This window comes from Camelus dromedarius, chromosome 23, assembly GCF_036321535.1.
Source record: "Camelus dromedarius isolate mCamDro1 chromosome 23, mCamDro1.pat, whole genome shotgun sequence".
In the NCBI taxonomy this organism is placed as follows: Eukaryota; Metazoa; Chordata; class Mammalia; order Artiodactyla; family Camelidae; genus Camelus; species Camelus dromedarius.
Genome location: NC_087458.1, coordinates 19,936,456 through 19,954,660, shown reverse-complemented (window position 1 = coordinate 19,954,660; position 18,205 = coordinate 19,936,456). Strand labels below are relative to the sequence as shown.

Sequence of the window (18,205 nt, the reverse complement as noted above, 5' to 3'; positions counted from 1 at the left end):
CTGCCAAGTTTTGTGTCTGTTTGTTATGTAGCAATGTATAGCATACAAATTTTGGAACCTTGAAGTGAGAAATTGATGTAATAAACCCTAACATATGTGGCATTGCCTTTTGGGGACTGGGTGGTGGGCAGAAGCTGGAAGGGGCCAGAGGAGAGTGTTAGTGAAAGCCCGCAGGGTCTTAAATGGATTATGAGCAGAATCTTTGAGGCGTCTAGGAGGCTCTGAGTGGGGATTGATAGGAAAGAGAGGAAAATGTTGTTAGAAGCTGGAGAAAAGGGGCCATCGTTATGTGGTGGTGGTAAGTTTGGCCACACTGTTGGCCAGTGATGAGCTTGATGATCCTGCTAAGGACTTTTCCAGACAGTATCCACGTGCCACCCAGCTTCTCCTACTAAAATATGAGAGGGGAGAGATGAGCTGCAAAGGAACAGTTCAGTTTTCAAATAAAATTTGAAAGAAATATAAAGGATCAAGCACTCACTGGGTTTGAAAGTAAAAGTATTTCTCATTCGTAGCCTTTCTAGGTGACAGAAAGTTCTCAAGCTAAGAAACGGCCTCTGAGAAAAGAGAGATCCCAGGCAGGGCTGTGAGGTCGCCTGTGAAGACCTCAGAGATGTCTGAGGTAGTGCCTCATGGAAACCTCCAGACTCGGAAAGGCTTTCCTCAGCCCGACTTGAGGTGGGCTTTCCCAGTGCAGCTGGGAAGGTGGCCTCGAGCTGCTCTGGGCAGCCATCACCGCAGCTAAACGCAAATGGAAAGAGAACAGCTCTCTCCCCACAATGGTATGTATATCAAGGCATCATCATCTGATTGGTCTTGTCTGAGTCCCCTGCTCTGAACCAATCACAGTGTTACTGGGATGGGAAGCTATGAGAAACGGACCTGTCATGTGCCTATCAGAAGATGGGGTTGGGGTGAAGCACACCGGGAAGCCTCTCAGCCCTCAACTCTCAAAGCTACCAAAGTCTGCTTAGCTGGCTTTACCCAAGACGGCAAAATAGACATTTATTTTTGCTTTCTTTTTTAGCTCTATGGGAAATAATGTTAGGTCAAAACATTGGATCATCTCTGTGTTTTAGTTATGTGCTGTCTCTTGCTCTCAGCACAATACTGATCTAGAGCTGACTCTATGAATTTTGCCCAAGTTTTCTTGAGGTATGTGGATTTTTCCAAAAGCCACGGAAAGCCTGATATTTGAAATATAAAACTGCATGAGCCTTACCTGTAGGGTTGAGGTGAACCAAGTGTGCAGGATAGATATAGACAGAGCTGGAAGGACATCACTCAGAATAGCCTGAGACATTGCAGTTGAGGAGAGAAGTCAAGGTGACAAGCAGTATAGATAGGGTTAAGATGAAAATGTGAGAAAGGGTAGTGAACTTGGTAACTGGAAGAGTTCAGTAAGGGCAGGACAGGAATGAGTAAGGAATAGGTCTCTCAGGAGACAGCCTGTGAATAAGACAACTTTTTAAAAAACGTGGTCCTTGGGATTTATGTTAGCGATGGTCCCAATGGCTTAATAGAACCATAGCAGAGAACAGCAACAAAATGTTGTAAAGCAAGTATTTTGAGCCAGTGGTGGTTATTGCAGTCAGGAGCAGACATAGAGCTGTTGACTGAAACTGTTCAGTCTCAAGTAGGAACTTGGACTTTTGTCAAAGTTTCCTTGAAACTAGTGATGGAGAAGATTGCTGATAGATTTAGTAATCTCACTGCTGTGGTGCTATCCTGGGTGCCCTGGGGAAGAGGATTCGATTAGTGTGGCACAGGAATGAGAGAGTAGAAATTAAACTGTCACAAAATAACTTTCTTGAAAGTAAACTACAAGTTGACTAATTGTTCATTTGTTTAAATATATACTGTATTTATTTTGATGATTAGATTTGAGGGAAAAATTTCACATGTTAGACATCATGGAATTTGGGGTGTATTTGTCCTCCTGTGAAGAATGGGTGATACTGTTTCTTCATATTAAGGACCGAAAGTCCATGACAAGTTAGGAGTTAAGGAGAAAGATGGGAGTGAGAAACTCCATTGAAAAGAAAGGAGAGGTAGAAAAAGAAAAAGTAGAAAAGGATGAATGAAAAAGTGGGGGAGACAAGGCAGTGTTGAAAGGGTTAGTGCTGAAAGAAGAAAAACAGAGTATGTATTACAAACATACATAGGAGGAGAGGAGGTTCTGTCTACATGGTCCATGACCATTTCAGCCGTTACATCAGGCAAAGAAAATCAGTTAAAACAGTTGTGGATATAGACACAGCTTGAGCATTAAGAAATGCAAATTTCCCTGGAACTGGAATCAGTTTCTTCTGGATTGGGGGTGGGGATAATGTATGGAGCCAATCAGAATGAAAGTAAGTTGACAAGAAACCAATAGGAATTAGGCATGGAAATGGCTTTCGGTGGATATCAGTTGGCAGTACTGCCCCTGGCAAACAGACACAGAGCTGAGCTTTGTGATTTTCAACTGCCTTCATCTTATTTCAATTCTGAACCTGCTTAGCTTTGGTAGAAGGTATTGCTGGTCTTGGTTGTTTGGAGAACTTGATTTGAGAGTGAGACGCTGTAATGACAGGTGGGGATAGTAGGCTGTGAGGTTGCCAAGGACCTGAAGAGCTACTTGGGGGCCAGGTGAGATGGTCTGAGGGTATAACATTTTGAGTCTCATTTCTGGCCCACCCTCTGCTTCACACCAGAGTCACTGTGGCTTGTAGACCAAACAAGTGCAAAACATATTTCCAAAGGTGAGCTCCAGATATCACAGGGGATACTTTAGAAACTTCCAGGAATTTTAGGTTAATGCTAGCTGCAAAGAAAAGTAAAAGACAACGAGTCCTTCTCAGGACCCACATGTAGATTTGTGCAGGCTGTGTCCTTACCCAGGGACCACAGCTGAGGAGGGTGTGGGTATTGCTGCTGAAATCCAGCCTGTTATTCATGGGCCAAGCCATGTGCCCTGTTGTCAGGAAGGGGGACTTTTTCTAACTCATTCAAAGGTACCATATGATCAAAACTCAACTTTAGTCTTTTCCTTTGTTTTTAGGTTATTCAAATCCTTCCCCATCCCCAGCCTTAACTGGTGTGACTCAACTTTGACCTTGTTTCCCATTTGCCATTTTGGATTTGGAGGGGCCTGAGAGAGGGAAAAAGGGACAGGGGATTGCAGTAGTAAAAGAGAATTCTAGTATGGTTTGTGCCCATGGAGAAAGAGCTCCCCCTCAACGAGTCCAGCTCTTCAGATTTTTATGGAGAGCTTATTTTGTGCCACAAACTGTGCACAGACTTAAAGAAAATTAATAATCAGCCCTGGCCCTTGAGAAACTGTCCAGTGGGGAAGGCAAACGTTAACATTTCATATGATAAATGGTAAGAGCAGAAATCAGTACAATCCGTCCCCCATACACATGTAGCAGTACGAGGAAGAAACACTAACACAGCAATTAGTGTTCTGTTACATGTTCTTAGAGCAAAGGTGGAACAGGAGGTATTAATACGTACCTTGTGGCAAGAAGAAACATGCTCATATCTGAGTGCAGTGTAATCTTAGGTAGAAAGGATATGGATGCATGGGGTCCTGGCAAGCCTCATTTTCTTCTTTTGCATATTGTAACAGGTTAGTCTGTACTAGTGAAATTGTCAACAGTAACTCTCATCCGGGTTCATCAACTGGGACCAAAAAAGCAATGGGAAAATCGAATACTTCCTTCTGGGAGAAAAAAGAAGGTAGCAGACCCGATTTACTCTGTGGAAGGTCAGCTGACTACAATTTTGCAAAGGGGAATTTCATAATTCTTGTGTGTTCCATTATTGTTTTGGGAGGTAAGTGGTTGTTTTTAAATCTCTTTCCTCGGCCCTCTGAACCTTTCTTAGTGCAGAAAGTGATCACAACTACAACAGAAGAAGAGGTCCAGTGAAATTATAAGATATGAGTGAATGCTGTCTGTCTTGTCTCATTTAATTATAAGCATCGTCTTATGCTATGGCTCCTTCATTCAGTGACATTTGCTGAACACAGCAGTGTGGAGAGTAAGACAGTCCTTAACCTCCAGGAGCCCTCTTGTGGGGGAAGACAGGCAAACATAAGGACAATGCAGTTTCGTTAGTGTAACTACAAAGGTATGGTCCAGAATCTCTGGGAACAAGGGGGAGGGAGAGCCTTACACTGCCTGGCTGCCTGCTTGCCTGCCAGAACTAACCTGACGAAATATCTGGGATGAGTGAAGGGCAAACAGAACCCTGCTATACGATTCAGTTTGCTTAGTTGACATCATCAATGTCTAGCATGGCTTTTTTTTTTTTTTAACATTTTTTATTGATTTATAATCATTTTACAATGTTGTGTCAAATTCCAGTGTAGAGCACAAGGCTTTTTTTTTTTTTTAATTGAAGTATAGTTGATTTACAATGTTGTGTTAGTTTTAGGTATACAGCAAAGTGATTCATTTATATATATATATACACACACATATGTATATTCCTTTTCAGATTCTATTCCGTTATAGGTTATTACAAGATGTTGAATATAGTTCCCTGTGATATACTGTAGATCCTTGTTTTATATATGTAGTGTGTATATGTTAATCCCAAACTAGTATGACTTTTTAGAAAATTAAAGTGTAGTTGATTTACAATGTTGTGTTAGTTTCTGGTGTATAGCATAATGATACAGTTATATATACACACACACACACACACACACACACACACACACAGACACACACATAAATATACATATACATATATACATATATATAATTTTTTTCCAAACAAGTATGGCTTTTGATGTACTTTTTCTTTAGGGAAGATGCACCCTCCCAGCCCACCCCGCAGTGGGGAATTTGGAAAAGCTTCACCTGTCAGGGTCTCTTAAACAATGATTAAGAATTCAGTAGGTATGGTGAATGATACTCATGCAGATAAAATAACATATTAAAACACCACAGATGCTTTATTCCACAATTCAGTGCTAGTGATTAGAGAAAATTTTCTAGTCCCCTTAAATTTTTTTTTATTTGGGAAAACATGTCAGCTGCTTTAAAATCCTTTCTGGAACTAGAGACACTAGAGATACAAACACACCTGAAGAACTCCTTTAATTTTACTCATATCAAAGGGTGGAACTGCTTTGTCTGGGAAAGCTCATTACTGACCTTGCTCCCTTTGGGTGCTATGAGGTGCTGTTGACCATGAATTTCACTAGCTTTAGGTCCTTTGTGATTACATAGAGACAAGTGCTCCAGCAGGAAAGGACAATGCAGAAATTTGAGAAACATTTCTTTATCTAGCCTTACGCATAAGAAGCATTCAAAAAAATGTTTACTGATTTGTCTTGACCTTTAGCTGGAAGGCAGGCAGTGCAGAATCGGAGATGACAATGAGTCTTGCCTTAGGCATACATTAGTTGGATTATCGTCTCTGGAGAGAATGAGCTGAATAACCTGAGACAGAGAAGGGAGTTTTAAGGCAAGAAAATGCACGTAAACAGAGAATAACGAATGTCTTTGGACACCTATTGGTGAAGGCAGTTTACCCTATGGTTAGATCTCAGATAAAAGTATTTCGGGCTTGCTGTGGCTCAGGATGAGTAATGATTAGTATAAGGTACATATGTAGATATGAAATTCAGTTTTTCATAATTTCTCATCGTCAGATCCATAGGCAAGAAACCCACACAGTGGTCCTAACATGCCATTGGGTGGGAGCATGGGAGGTTGTTGGAACTTCAGTGTTTTCCAAATTGACCTATGAGCAGTGCCTCATTATGTGTGTCATACTGGAGAGACAGCATTTGCGACAGCTGTCAGTTATTTATTCTTAATGATGGGATGTTCAGAGGAAGTTTAAAATTAAATACCCAAAGAGAGGGAATATTAGATTATTTTTAAACTATTCCTTATGTCTAAATAACACATACTTTTTTATTTTCCAGGATTTCTGAGGGCATTTTTAAAGAATTCTGAAGTCACCGTCTTGACGATTCTCTCTCTGTTTGGATTTTTGATAGGACAACTGGCCTACAATTTTGTCGAGGTAACGTACCTACCATAAAGTAGAGGGCTGATGAAAGAGCAAAAACCAAAACCAAGGTCAACTCTCACCCCCACCCCAAAATGAGTAGAATTTTTTTTTTTTTAACTGTAAGCAGCTACTGAGAAAAATTCATCTGGTGTTAAAAATTCCGAAAATGAAAAACTATCCAAGATAGCAGACATAAATCAGAGAGGCTTAAAATAGAGCAGTGATTTGGAAGTGAGTAAAAGGTGATTGCATTCTTGGGTTCTTTGTCATCTGCCTTTGGCTCACTCTTGTTTCCTCCCCCTGTGTGTACACTGGATTCTCCCGAGCTACTGTCTTCAGCACCTGCGGAGACCTGCGTTCCAGAAGGCAGCAGTTAACTGTCGTTATGAAGCATATGGTTCCTCTTTCCTAACTGCCAGATTAAATGCAAAACTTGCATCATGTAATACATAATACAGATCCAAGAAAAATTTCATTAATTTTATTTATTAACCCCTGATTTCAAATGTATAGCAGTGTGATCAACAACAATTTGTCTCCACTCATTCATTTAAAAAAAAAAAGGGAGACAATGCTTGTATCTATCAAGGATTGTAAAAAAAAAAGCCTCGGTATTCTTCTGAAACACCACTATTACTATTAGCGTATCTTTTGAGTGTTTGCTGTGTGCCAGACTCCCTTTTAAGTGCTTTGATTTTCTTTTTTTATTATTATTAATTTATTAACTCATTTAATTCATAGTAATTTATTAAGTTAATTCATTCATTCTTGCAGCAACCCAGTGGAAGTATGTACTCTGTTCCCATTTTACTGATGAGTTACAGAGATGTGAAGTCATGACGATTAAACTATTAATTGAACCAAAAACTTTTCAGGAGGGAATATTTACAGCAAGCACTTCAGTCATTGTTGCTGTTAAGTGTTTTCCCCTCATCTGTGTATAACCTTCATGATTTATGTCCTATATACACTCTCTGTACTATTATCTACATATTATTTTTCTCTGCTTGACTCACGGAAAGATTTTAAATCATAAGCAAATGTCTGTGAAATCCAAGTACCCATGTATAAAGTTCTTTTTTCCCCTCTTGTGCAAATTAGAATAAATATATAATGTTCAAATTAAAAAAAATACTTCTCTGTGAACCACCTAAGATCATCTCTGGGATCACCAGTGTTAGAAGTACCACTTTCGAAAATGCTGATTACTTACCACCGTCAATGTTCATGTGCACACAATTTTCTGGTGAATAGAGGACTATGCATTTAAGTCATCTGCATAATCAGATCAAGCAGTCTACCACAAGACCCTCAGGACTGGCTTTGTAGATGATCTCTCATCAGTTGGAATATTCTAAAATTTAATATTGATGGACAGAGCATCAGCCTAATTTCTAAGTCTTCAAAAAGGCAGCAAACTAATTTCTTGTTTACCTGTGTTAGTTCAGGTGCACCAAGTCGTCCACCCTCTCCTAAGAACACCAAGTTTTGCACTTTATTGTTATTTCTCACCTTTAATTATATTTATGGCTGCTTTGGATGTGGACTTTTATGTACTGAAGAATGTGTTTTGGCAGGTAAGAACACACTTTAAAACAAATTATGGTCCATTCTTGCTTATTCATGTTCATGGAGAATCTGTCTACAAAGAAGATTAATAATTCACAAATCTCACGTTTCTTGTTGTTTAACTCTCCTCATTCTGCAGACTCACTAGTTAAAGAGAGCTGAGGGGAGGGAGGAGGAATGAATATTTGCTGAGTGACCGCTGTGACGGGGCACTGAGTTAGTATCACCCCCACTTCACGTATAAGCAGACTGTAGTTCCGAGGTCACAAGACTGAGAAACGGCAGAACCTGGATCCTGATCCCACCTCTGACTCATCTCAACTGTATCTCTAGATTTGTCCATTTTCACTGTTAAGGTTGTTTTATTTATTCCTTCTCTTTTTTCCTAAATCATGCTTGCCAGACTAATTTTTTTTTCCAAAACGTTTCATTTTCTTTGATTTCATTCTTTGTTTTTTCTAACATCTAGAGTTAGATGTTAGTTGATTGACTTTTAGCTTTTTAAATTTTTTATATTTTGTACATTTAAGGTTTTAAATTTTCCTTTAACTACTCTTTTAGTTTCACCCCACATGTTTAGATTTTTAGGGTTTTCATTATCATCCCTCCTACCTAAATTTTATTATACTTTTTTCTTTGGCCCATTAGTTATTTAGAAGTTGTCTTTGAATTTCCAAATATGGCTTTTTATTTTTATTTCCCTTATCACATTGTGATCAGAGAATGTGCTTCATCTGTCAACTCCGGTGGTGCATGTAGAAGAATTGTTATTTTCCTAGTTAATTTTTTTCCTTACTATTTAGTTACCCTTTGATTCCAAATGATGCTTTTGCCTTAAGTCAAATTTATCTGGTGTTACTATAGTTATACTAGCTTTCTTTTGGTTAGTAGTTGTCTGCTAAAAATTTTCCATTCTTTTACTTTCAAGATTTTGGTGAACTTATGTTTGTCTTTTTGATAACACACAGTTGGATTTTGCTATTTTATCTAGGTTGATTATCTCTGCTGGCTTTTGGGGGGGGGATGTATTTTTGGTGATATTTATTGTGATTAAAAATAGATTTAGGAAGGCTAAAGATTTTAAGAGATTTGAGGTACCAAAGAAGATATGTGGATGACAAATAAGTACTTGGAAAGATGCTCAACATCTTAAATTATTAGGGAAAGACAAATTAAAACCATATGAGATATTACTGACATTCCTATTAGAATGGCAGCAGCAGCAACAGTAACAAGCCTGATGAATATCAAGTACTGGTAAGAATTCAGAGAAATTATAACTCTCATACATTGCTGGTGAGAATGCAAAATGGTAGAACCACTTCGGAAAACAGTATGGGAATTTCTTATAAAGTTAAGTATACATTTGCCATATGACCTAGCAATTCCACTCATGTATATTTACCCAAGAGAAATGAAAACTTATACTTACAATAAAAACTCTGTATGAATCTTTATAGCAGCTTTATTCATAATCTCAAAAGTCTGGAAACAACTCAAACATTTCTCAACCATCAAATGGGTAAACAAATTGTGGCACATCTTACAATGGAATATTACCCAGCAATAGAAAAGGAACAGGGTATTGATAGGCACAACATGAAAGAATTTCAAATGCATTGTGCTAAGAGAAAGAAACCAGACCCAAAAACTACATATTGTATAATTCCATTCATAGACCTTCCTTCTAGCAAAGGCAAAACTGCACGTTTGTAGAATAGATCATTGGTTGCCAGGAAGTGGGGATGAGGGAAGAAACTGACTGCAAAGGGGCAGTGTGAACAAATTTTTGGGGGTGACGGATCTGTTTTGTTCCTTCATTTTGGTCATGGTCACATGACTTTATGCATTTGTCAAAACTTGTATAACTATACGTCAAAAGAATTAATTTTACTGTATGTAAATTAAAGAATAAATTTTAAAAAATTAAAAGAAGTTAAATTTCTGTTTCTCCCATATGATTTTGTATTTTTTATTTATGATGCTTTTCCTTTACTTTTTCTCATTCATTTTTCCCTTCTCAATCAATTAAGTTGATCCAGTTTTCTTTATCCCTTTTGTTCCTCTCCTTGTTTCAAAGTTTTATGTTCTGTTGCTGGTTTTGAGGCAGGCACTACTGATTGTCTATCCCTTTCTTTCTCACTAGAGAGAGACTTCCTGTATTTTGTTTGGTGTGGGAGCGGATCCAGTGTGAAATAGTACTACATTTCCCAGCATCCTTGACAGATGTGGTAGTGTCAGGAAACAGTTGAGCAATGAGTTGTACACAAAAGTTTGCTGAATACGGCTTCTAGAAAACCCTTACCACGGGGGCCAGATCAGCTGGAATGGGCTTTTTGCCCATTGTTTTACTTCTCTTTCTGCCTGGAGCCCTGCAGATCATCCCTGAGAAAACCAGGAAATGTTTCACACAGAAGCAAGAGAAATTTGCATTCCATCTTAGAACATTTTGACAATGATAACTATTAAGCTGGAATAGCAACCAGAGAGATTGGTGAATGGGTCTTTTCACAAAAAAGTAGAATCTCATTTTTTTGGAAGGGGTGGTTTCTTTGAGGTAGGTAAACTAGACTATCTTTTAAAGTTATCTTCCAGAGTAATGGTATAAAATATATAGCCATGATCTGACTCATACATAAGTAAATGCAGTCATGCCATGTTGAGATGTTAAACCTAATACCATGTTATGAATTGGTTTCACAGGTCTTGTTAACTGGATTCATCAGCTTTTCTATAGCATTCATCATAATTGGATATGTGGTTCTGAAATTCAATAAGGACTCATGGGATTTGCAATCTTGCGTACTCTTTAGCATGACCCTTGTCATTACAGATCCTGTTCATTCTGTGAATTCACTGAAAACTATTGGTATGTCAGATTTATTTCTCTCTCTTGAAGATGTGAGGATAAATTATTTCCTTTTGACAGTATTTTTCTTCCATGAGTTATGCATCTAACAAAGTAGATATTTGTGCTGTTTGTCTTGGAGCTGGAGCATTGATTGATATGCAAAGTCAATAAGGCAACCTGAGATCCAGGATAAACAGCATCAATTATGATCTCAAGTTTTTTCAAGAAGAAAATGTAACCTTCCTAGAAAGTGATAAAAAATTAGTATTCTATTCCCTTCCGCTGAATTCCAAGCCACAAGGTAGAGACTCTGCCTTTCCCCTAAAGAAACTTTTCCAAGGTCTAGCTACCTCTTGTTAGAACTGCCTCCATTTTGGAGCAGCTAACCTTGGGCAGGTGGTAGAGGGACTTGTAATTTATTTAAGAGAAATGGGGTGAAAATATAGTCTGGCACATATGTTGTTCAATAAAAGCTTATTCCCAAGAGGCTTTGGGGTTCTACACTGCTTCCCATCTCATTTGGTAAAAAGGTGATTTCATTCTGAAATACGCCCCTGTTGTCATGTTTTATTAACATAGCAGTAAAGACATGAAATGTCTAGATATTGTGGTTTCTGTTTTTGAGCCAGAAATATTTAACTAACCAATTTAAGGTGTCAGTTATACTTGGTGGAAATATATTGCCTTATGATTGGCTTGGGAAATCTTGAACCTTTCTGGCAAGTGATATTCCCATTTTTATACCCACTTAGACTTACACTTGAGAAAACATGGGAAGTTTTAAGACACTTTTGGTGGTGATAGTTCACATTGTCACAAGATATTTCTCAAAGAGTCAGATCCTGTCCTCTTTTCTTTCTCTCTCTTTTTTCCCCCAAGCACATGATTTTTCTGTCTTTCATTCACCTGTCTTTCTTTTTTAGCCATTAGTATTTGCCACTTGTTTTATTTGCATCATTTTCTTCCTGCTCCCTTTTCTGCAATCTCTCCATTATAAGAGGCTCTAATAAACTCCAAACTTTAATTATTTATTGCAGTCTCCATATTAAATTTTTTTTTTTCAAAACAGGAGTGGAAAGTCTTCCATTTCTCTAAAACTAGTGAAGGTATTTGACTCTTAATCGTTATTTTCGTTATGTCAGTAATACTCGGGTGGTACATGGCTCTGCATTCAGTGACATTTTTACTTAGTAAGACAAATTTGACTCATTTTTATGGGGGGAAAATCACTCTCACTCATTTATGGTGTTGAAAGAGCCACCATATAGGTCCTTTGTGTGAATTAGATAAATGATCCTTCCTATCTAATTGTCATAATACATTGCTTTTTTAAGTAGAAGTATTTTTTGCTGTATGCCTAAAATTACCATAATCTTTGCATATGCAAAACTGCTCCTACAGCGTGAATGCTGCTTCATTTCATGTGGTGCCTTGGTGCACTGTAAAACCTGCACAGCCTGCGTCATGTGGACTGACCCAGTGAGACGAGTGAGTTAAGATGAACCTGTCTATTCTTTACCTACTTTAAAAGAGTGCACAGGGCTCAAACAGTTCTTACTTTAAAACAAATCTGGAATAGGAGCTTGTAAAGGAATAAAATACAAAATTTATTTTGATTTCAACTGAGTACAAAGAATTACATACTTAGAAGAACATTCAAATAGTTCTCTCTGGGTTATGGAATTATAGATGATTTTTGTTTTACTTGTTTATTTGTTTTATTTTGTTTTATTCTTTCTTTTTCCCAAATTTTACAACAAATTAATAAATATTAGTTAGTTCCACATTAAGTCAATAAGAATTGTGGGGAGTTTTACTATTAAAATAACTACACATCAAATTCAAAACTTCATGCAACACATCTTATACTTAACTTGATCCTGGTTGACTCACCAAATCTGAGGGAAGGATTAAAGGATTTCTTGACCAACTAAATTAAATGTGCTAATAATCTTCAAACCTATTTAACCAGTATTCTTTTGTCTTTTTTTATAGTCAAAGTTAGTAACAAATAGTAATAAAAAATAATTATAACTTATCTTGCCTTTTATTATCTTTGCTTTCTTTATTGGCTACACTAATTAACCACAGAGAATAGAAATAAACAGCCTGAATATTGATCTGCAGTTAGGCACTGAGTAATCAGAAATTCTCTATTATCCTAGTATTCTGTAGTTTCCTGGTATTCTATCATTCAGGAGACTTTTGCAAAGATAGATAGAATCCGAACAGTCTGATGTTTCATGTACTCAGATCAAACACTGGAAAGCAGAGACTTCCTTTTGTTTGAACTACATATAGTATCTTAGAAATATTAATACTGAACCCCCCCAGCTATATCTATTTAATTATTATGTGTTTCAAAAAACACCAAAGGAAAAAAAGTAGAATGTTAGTCAGATCCAGTTCTCTTTGGATTAAAAAAATAGTGTCATTTAATAGGATCAGTTTTGATTTTGATGCAATGGGTTATATTAAACTGCTTTAAAAAACATGTAGTTGTACAGTACTTTCTGTATCAATCTGTGGTCATATTAGCCTGCATAATATACCCACATGTGTTTATCCATTCATCAGCTGAGGGACTGTGGGTTGTTTCCCCTTTTTGGCTATTACGAAAATGCTGCTGTGAACATTCATGTGCAAATTTTTGTGCGGACATATGTTTTCAATTCTCTTGGGTATATGTCTGGGAGTAGATTTGCTAGGTCATATTTTGTACTTATTTCTAAAGTGTAATTCTTTTGGAGTCTAATGATTCATGTTTATTCAAGCTAAATATAGTGAACTGAGAAGTGTTTCGCCTCATCCAGAGGCTTAAGCATGGTTTGAGGCAATGGACACTTCCAGGAGGGCTACTGCCATGTTCCTTTGCCACTGGAGGTATAGAAGGCACAATGGAGAAATTTAAAAATGGTGATTGTCCAGCAGACCCATCCCAGCTATGTCTGCCTTCTTTTTTCCTAGAATATTCCTTCTCTTCTATTTTTGTGTTTTCTGTGCAAAAGCATCATTTTCATGCACATTAAATTATATTTTATATTTCCTTTTCCAGGCATTTCTAAAACATTTACTGATATTATCAGAGGAGAATCAATGATCATCTGTAGCTTCACATCCATTTTTTTTGGAATTTTTCGGAGCAACTTCCTTGGCATTTCCAATTATAGCGGTAAGAGCATTTTTTTGGTCTGTATATTTTCTAATATCATTTTTATATGGTGCATTTCAATTCATACTGAAATTAAAATGTAATCAAGATGTCTTACAATGGAATACTACTCAGCCATAAAAACCAACAACATAACACCATTTGTAGCAACATGGATGCTCCTGGAGAATGTCATTCTAAGTGAAGTAAGCCAGAAAGAGAAAGAAAAATACCATATGAGATTGCTCATATGTGGAGTCTAAAACAAAACAAAACAAAAAAACATAAATACAAAACAGAAATAGACTCACAGACATAGAATACAAACTTGTGGTTGCCAAGGGGGTGGAGGGTGGGAAGGGATAGATGGGATTTCAAAATTGTAGAATAGATAAACAAGATTATACTGTATAGCACAGGGAAATATACACAAGATCTTATGGTAGCTCACAGAGAAAAAAATGTGACAATGAATATATATATGTTCATGTATAACTGAAAAATTGTGCTCTACACTGGAATTTGACACAACATTGTAAAATGATTATAAATCAATAAAAAATGTTTAAAAATGTTAAAAAAAAAGATATCTTAACTGCGTTTCCTGTACTTTACTCATGGACCAATTAAAATAGTAAATCAGCTAACAAAATAATTACCATCTATGTGTTTACTTAGAGATTAAGGGGAAAGAATGTGAAATTATTTCATCCCCCTTGGTATACATGTGCACTCTTGTGCGTGTGCGTGTGCACACACACACACAGTTGTGTCATCTGGCTCAGATTTACTTCTTCCCTGTATCAATCTGGAGTTTACTGCATGGATGTTAAGAATTGGCTTGGTCCTGGATTTGAGTCTGTGGGTGAAAGCAGAATGGTTCAAGCAGTACTGGAGAGTCAGTGCCTAGAGAGGATAACAGTCAGCCATGGTGTGGTTGAAGTTCACTGGGCTATGGAACTATGCTCATTTGCTAGGTTCCTAGATGTGGTACTAGGAGAGAAGAAAGTGGGAAAAGTCACAGCATGAAGAGGGAACATGTGTCCTCCTGATATGTTTATGTGTTGGTTGTAGGAGGAGAGAGTTGCTAAAAGGGAAAAGAAATTTATCAAGAGGGGTTTGCATTGCTTCTCAGTGAGGGAGCTGAAGGCATTTGGGGTGGGTCAGTCTTTGTTACTTAAGACTGCACTCAGCAGTGTCTGGTATCTGTTCGCTAACTGGCACTGTTGCCCCCCATTATTGTGGTCATGGAAAATTTCCCTTCTTCATTTCCCAGATATCCTCTGGGATGGGGGCAGGGGTCACACATAGACTGCAGGTTGGTGGCGATCATGGACATTGTGTGCTTGGCCCTGACATAGTTTGTAAAACATTTGAATTTGAATGTCCTTTTGTTGATCATTCACTTTCCAGGCTGTCATTGGTTTTTCCACGTTTATGGCTCCTAAGGGCACGTGAGTCTACTGTCCTTGGACAAGCAGACCTAAGCTGCAGACTGTAAAGGACATGTGTCCCCAGAGAGCCTCTTTTGCCAGGCTTTCATGGGAAACTCTCTTCTGCTGAAGAACACGATTCCTACTCAAAATCTCAAGAGCAAACCAAAGTGTATAGACCCAAATGCCGTCAATGAAAGAAACAAAAGTTATAGTTCAACTTTCTTTTTTTCTTATTTTCTTTTTCTAGAGTTACATGTTATCATGGGCCTCTGCTTGGACATTTTGGGAGGCACGCTATGTGGATATTGGTGTGCAAGGATCATTCAGTTTATATTGACTGACCTTTTTAGCAATATGCTGACTGATATCATTCTCTGTATTTCGATGGTGTACATGACTTTCTACATTGGTAAGGCAGAAACAGATACAAAAAATGCTGTCCTCAAAGTGAACTTTTTGCATTTTAATTTTCCCTTGTTCTCAATTCAGTTACTTCTTCCCAACTGCTTCCACCTTGATGTGGCCCCTCTGTGTGTCTGTTATCATATTATCTCTCCGCTACCTCCAGCTCTTTCCTGGTCTCTCTTAACATCTCTTTGATTTTGACTCCATGTCCCTTCCCTTTGCATTCTTCCATGTTGTTACTCTCTTATTCTTTTTTAAAAAAATTTTTTTGGAGGGGATGTAATTAGGTTTGTTTGTTTATTTATTTTTAATGGAGGTGCTGGGGATTGAACCCAGGACCTTGTGCATGCTAAACACACTCTCTACCATTCAGCTATGCCCTCCCCTGTCTCTTATTCTTTTCTAAAACTCTACTCTTTGGCATTACATTCAGTCACTAGCAGTCCCCTGGAAGAGGAATCAGAACTGAGCTGGTTTCTGCTCTTAACCCTTAGCAACCCATCTTTAAAGAGAGAAAGTTGGGAAAGATGCTCCTGAGGTCTTTTTGAGCTCAACAGGCTTTAATTCAGGGGGTACCAATTTGAAGGGACTGTAGAAATGGTGGCCCTTACCTGAGGCCAGGAGGCAGGAAAGGAGAGGGAGAAATCAGGTATATCTTTGTCTGGAAGTGATGAGGGTAGAATTATTGTGGGAGTTGGAGAGCCTTCAGCTGGTCAACCTTCAACATTCATATGCTAGTTTAGTCCCATGGGACTGGGAACTAAAGTCTTTCCTGGCCTGACTGAGGTAACCAGTTCCCAAAAGCCATAGTAATTGTGGCAAAATGGCCAAATTCTGCTTCTGCTCTTCCCTGGCACAGTGGAGCAACGTCCATGCATGGGAGACCTCAGGTGTCCAGAGGTTCATTACTCCTCTTTCCCCTCCAGTTACCAACCAGCACTGCTCCCTCCACGGGTAAACTGCCTCTTGTTGTTGCTCACTGCCCTGAGTCAGTAAAATTATAGAAAACATTCCCCAAAGGGTCATTTCCTTCAACTTCATTTTTTTCCCTCCCCTGTCTACCTGTTTTAAACGTCTTAAATATTTGAAGAAAAAATTTTAATTTAATATTTCCTTTTGTTTTCTCATTGGACCATGAGTTCCTTGAAGTAGAGGCTGTCTCTTATTCATCTTTTTATTTATTCTCTTTTCTGTATTCCCTGAGCCAAGCCCAGCACTTGCCATATGCCTAATAGTAATTTAATACATGTTGGTTGAATAAACTACTAGTCCTTCAAGAGCTGTGGAATGAGGCAGAGTTGGATTCACATCTGAGCTTCACAATTTATTAGCTCAGTGACTTTGGAGTGTTACCTCTCTAAGCTTTAGTTAGTTTCCTCATCTATAAACATGATATACTATAACCTAATTGAGAGGAGCATTGCAGGCATTAATGAAATAATATGTGTTGTGTGACTCACTCATGTTTGTGTCCTGGAGGTAGGACTTCAATCGCAAGAGCTGATTGTTCACATCTCTTCCCAGAGCTGTGTTTAAGTGACATAATGTTGGTAGCTTGAAACTGGCCATAGTGGGACCATGGAAACTGGCAGATACTACCAACTGGGTTTTTTTTTTTACCCCCCAGATTGCTGCTGTTAAACATTTACCAGCACAACACCAGGCTCAAGGTAGGGCAGCCGATAAATGCTGGTTCCCTTCCCCTTTCGTTCTAATTCACGGAGGGGCTCCCGGTCAGTCCTTGAGAGGCCTGGAATACATTCTCCCTCTCAGCGCTCTGAAGGGATCGCTGGTGCAAAGGATTGATCTTGGACCTCTAGCCTGCAGACTATGAGGCAATAAATTCCTGTTGTTTAAGACACTTAGTTTGTGGTACTCGGTTACAACAGCCCTGGGAAAAAAATACCCCTCCCTCCTGCATTACACTTTCCTCTGCTCCAGGAATTAACAGCTTCAGGTAGTTCTTCACTCTTAGGCTTAATCAGATCCTGACAGCAACAGTCAGTAACAGACAGTTATAAGGAGAGTTTCCATTGCCAGAAAGCTGAACGTAGGTAAAATTTTTATTTACACGTGTTACATTTCTGTCATGTTATCTAATTATGTTTTTTTTTCTTCGCTGGTGAAACATATTGTTAACTGGCTTAAATCCAGGGAGTGTCTGATTGAGGTCAGAGAGTCACCTCCTTGAGCACAGTACAGTCATTTCCATTTTTGTCTCTATTATATTAAATTTACAATTCTTGGACTTTTAGAAATCACTTGCATCAGCACATTCATTCTAATAAAGTAAAATAGTCAAAAAAAATTGCACAGACATTACCAGACAAAAGACTCACTGGAACATTGTTGATTGACAGGTAGTGCAGCTAGAAATATTAATATATCAGCCCATGGAAGAAAATTTGAATTTAGTGTCTAGAAGGGAGTCAATGTTATAGATGGTGGGTTATAGGAAAGTCTAGGCCAGAGGTACACCAAGAGAGGTGGTGGGGGCGCGGTTTGTCCCAGCAGAAGGAATATTTTGTCAAGTGGCACTGGTCAGAATTTCTGGAGAATGGTGATAATAAAAAGCAGAGGGCTTTTAGGCAGTTTTATTGTTTGAAAACTGTCTACAAACAATGCATTCCCTTCTTGCCTGTGCCCGGGCTGATTGCTGTCACTGTCTCTTTTCTGTTATGTCATTGGTCTCGGCTATAAATGTCGAAGGACTTCAGTCGTCACGCTAATATTTTTCTAGTTAGGAAACATCCGTTCCTGAATCCTGTTGTTTTT

The 18,205-nt window shown here is 38.3% G+C and overlaps 1 protein-coding gene across 1 annotated transcript in view; it reads left to right on the top strand.

Moving 5' to 3' along the window:
- The first annotated feature begins 3,559 nt into the window (after positions 1–3,559).
- The window catches only part of SLC9C2 (solute carrier family 9 member C2 (putative)), a 66,020-nt gene continuing 51,374 nt past the window's right edge, over positions 3,560–18,205 (top strand). Inside the window, exons 1-6 of the mRNA XM_064477995.1 lie at positions 3,560–3,819; positions 5,930–6,030; positions 7,467–7,595; positions 10,291–10,456; positions 13,494–13,610; positions 15,273–15,434. Of these exons, the coding sequence (XP_064334065.1) occupies positions 3,567–3,819; positions 5,930–6,030; positions 7,467–7,595; positions 10,291–10,456; positions 13,494–13,610; positions 15,273–15,434 (928 nt within the window). The 5' untranslated portion in view covers positions 3,560–3,566. The remainder of the gene's footprint in view (positions 3,820–5,929; positions 6,031–7,466; positions 7,596–10,290; positions 10,457–13,493; positions 13,611–15,272; positions 15,435–18,205) is intronic.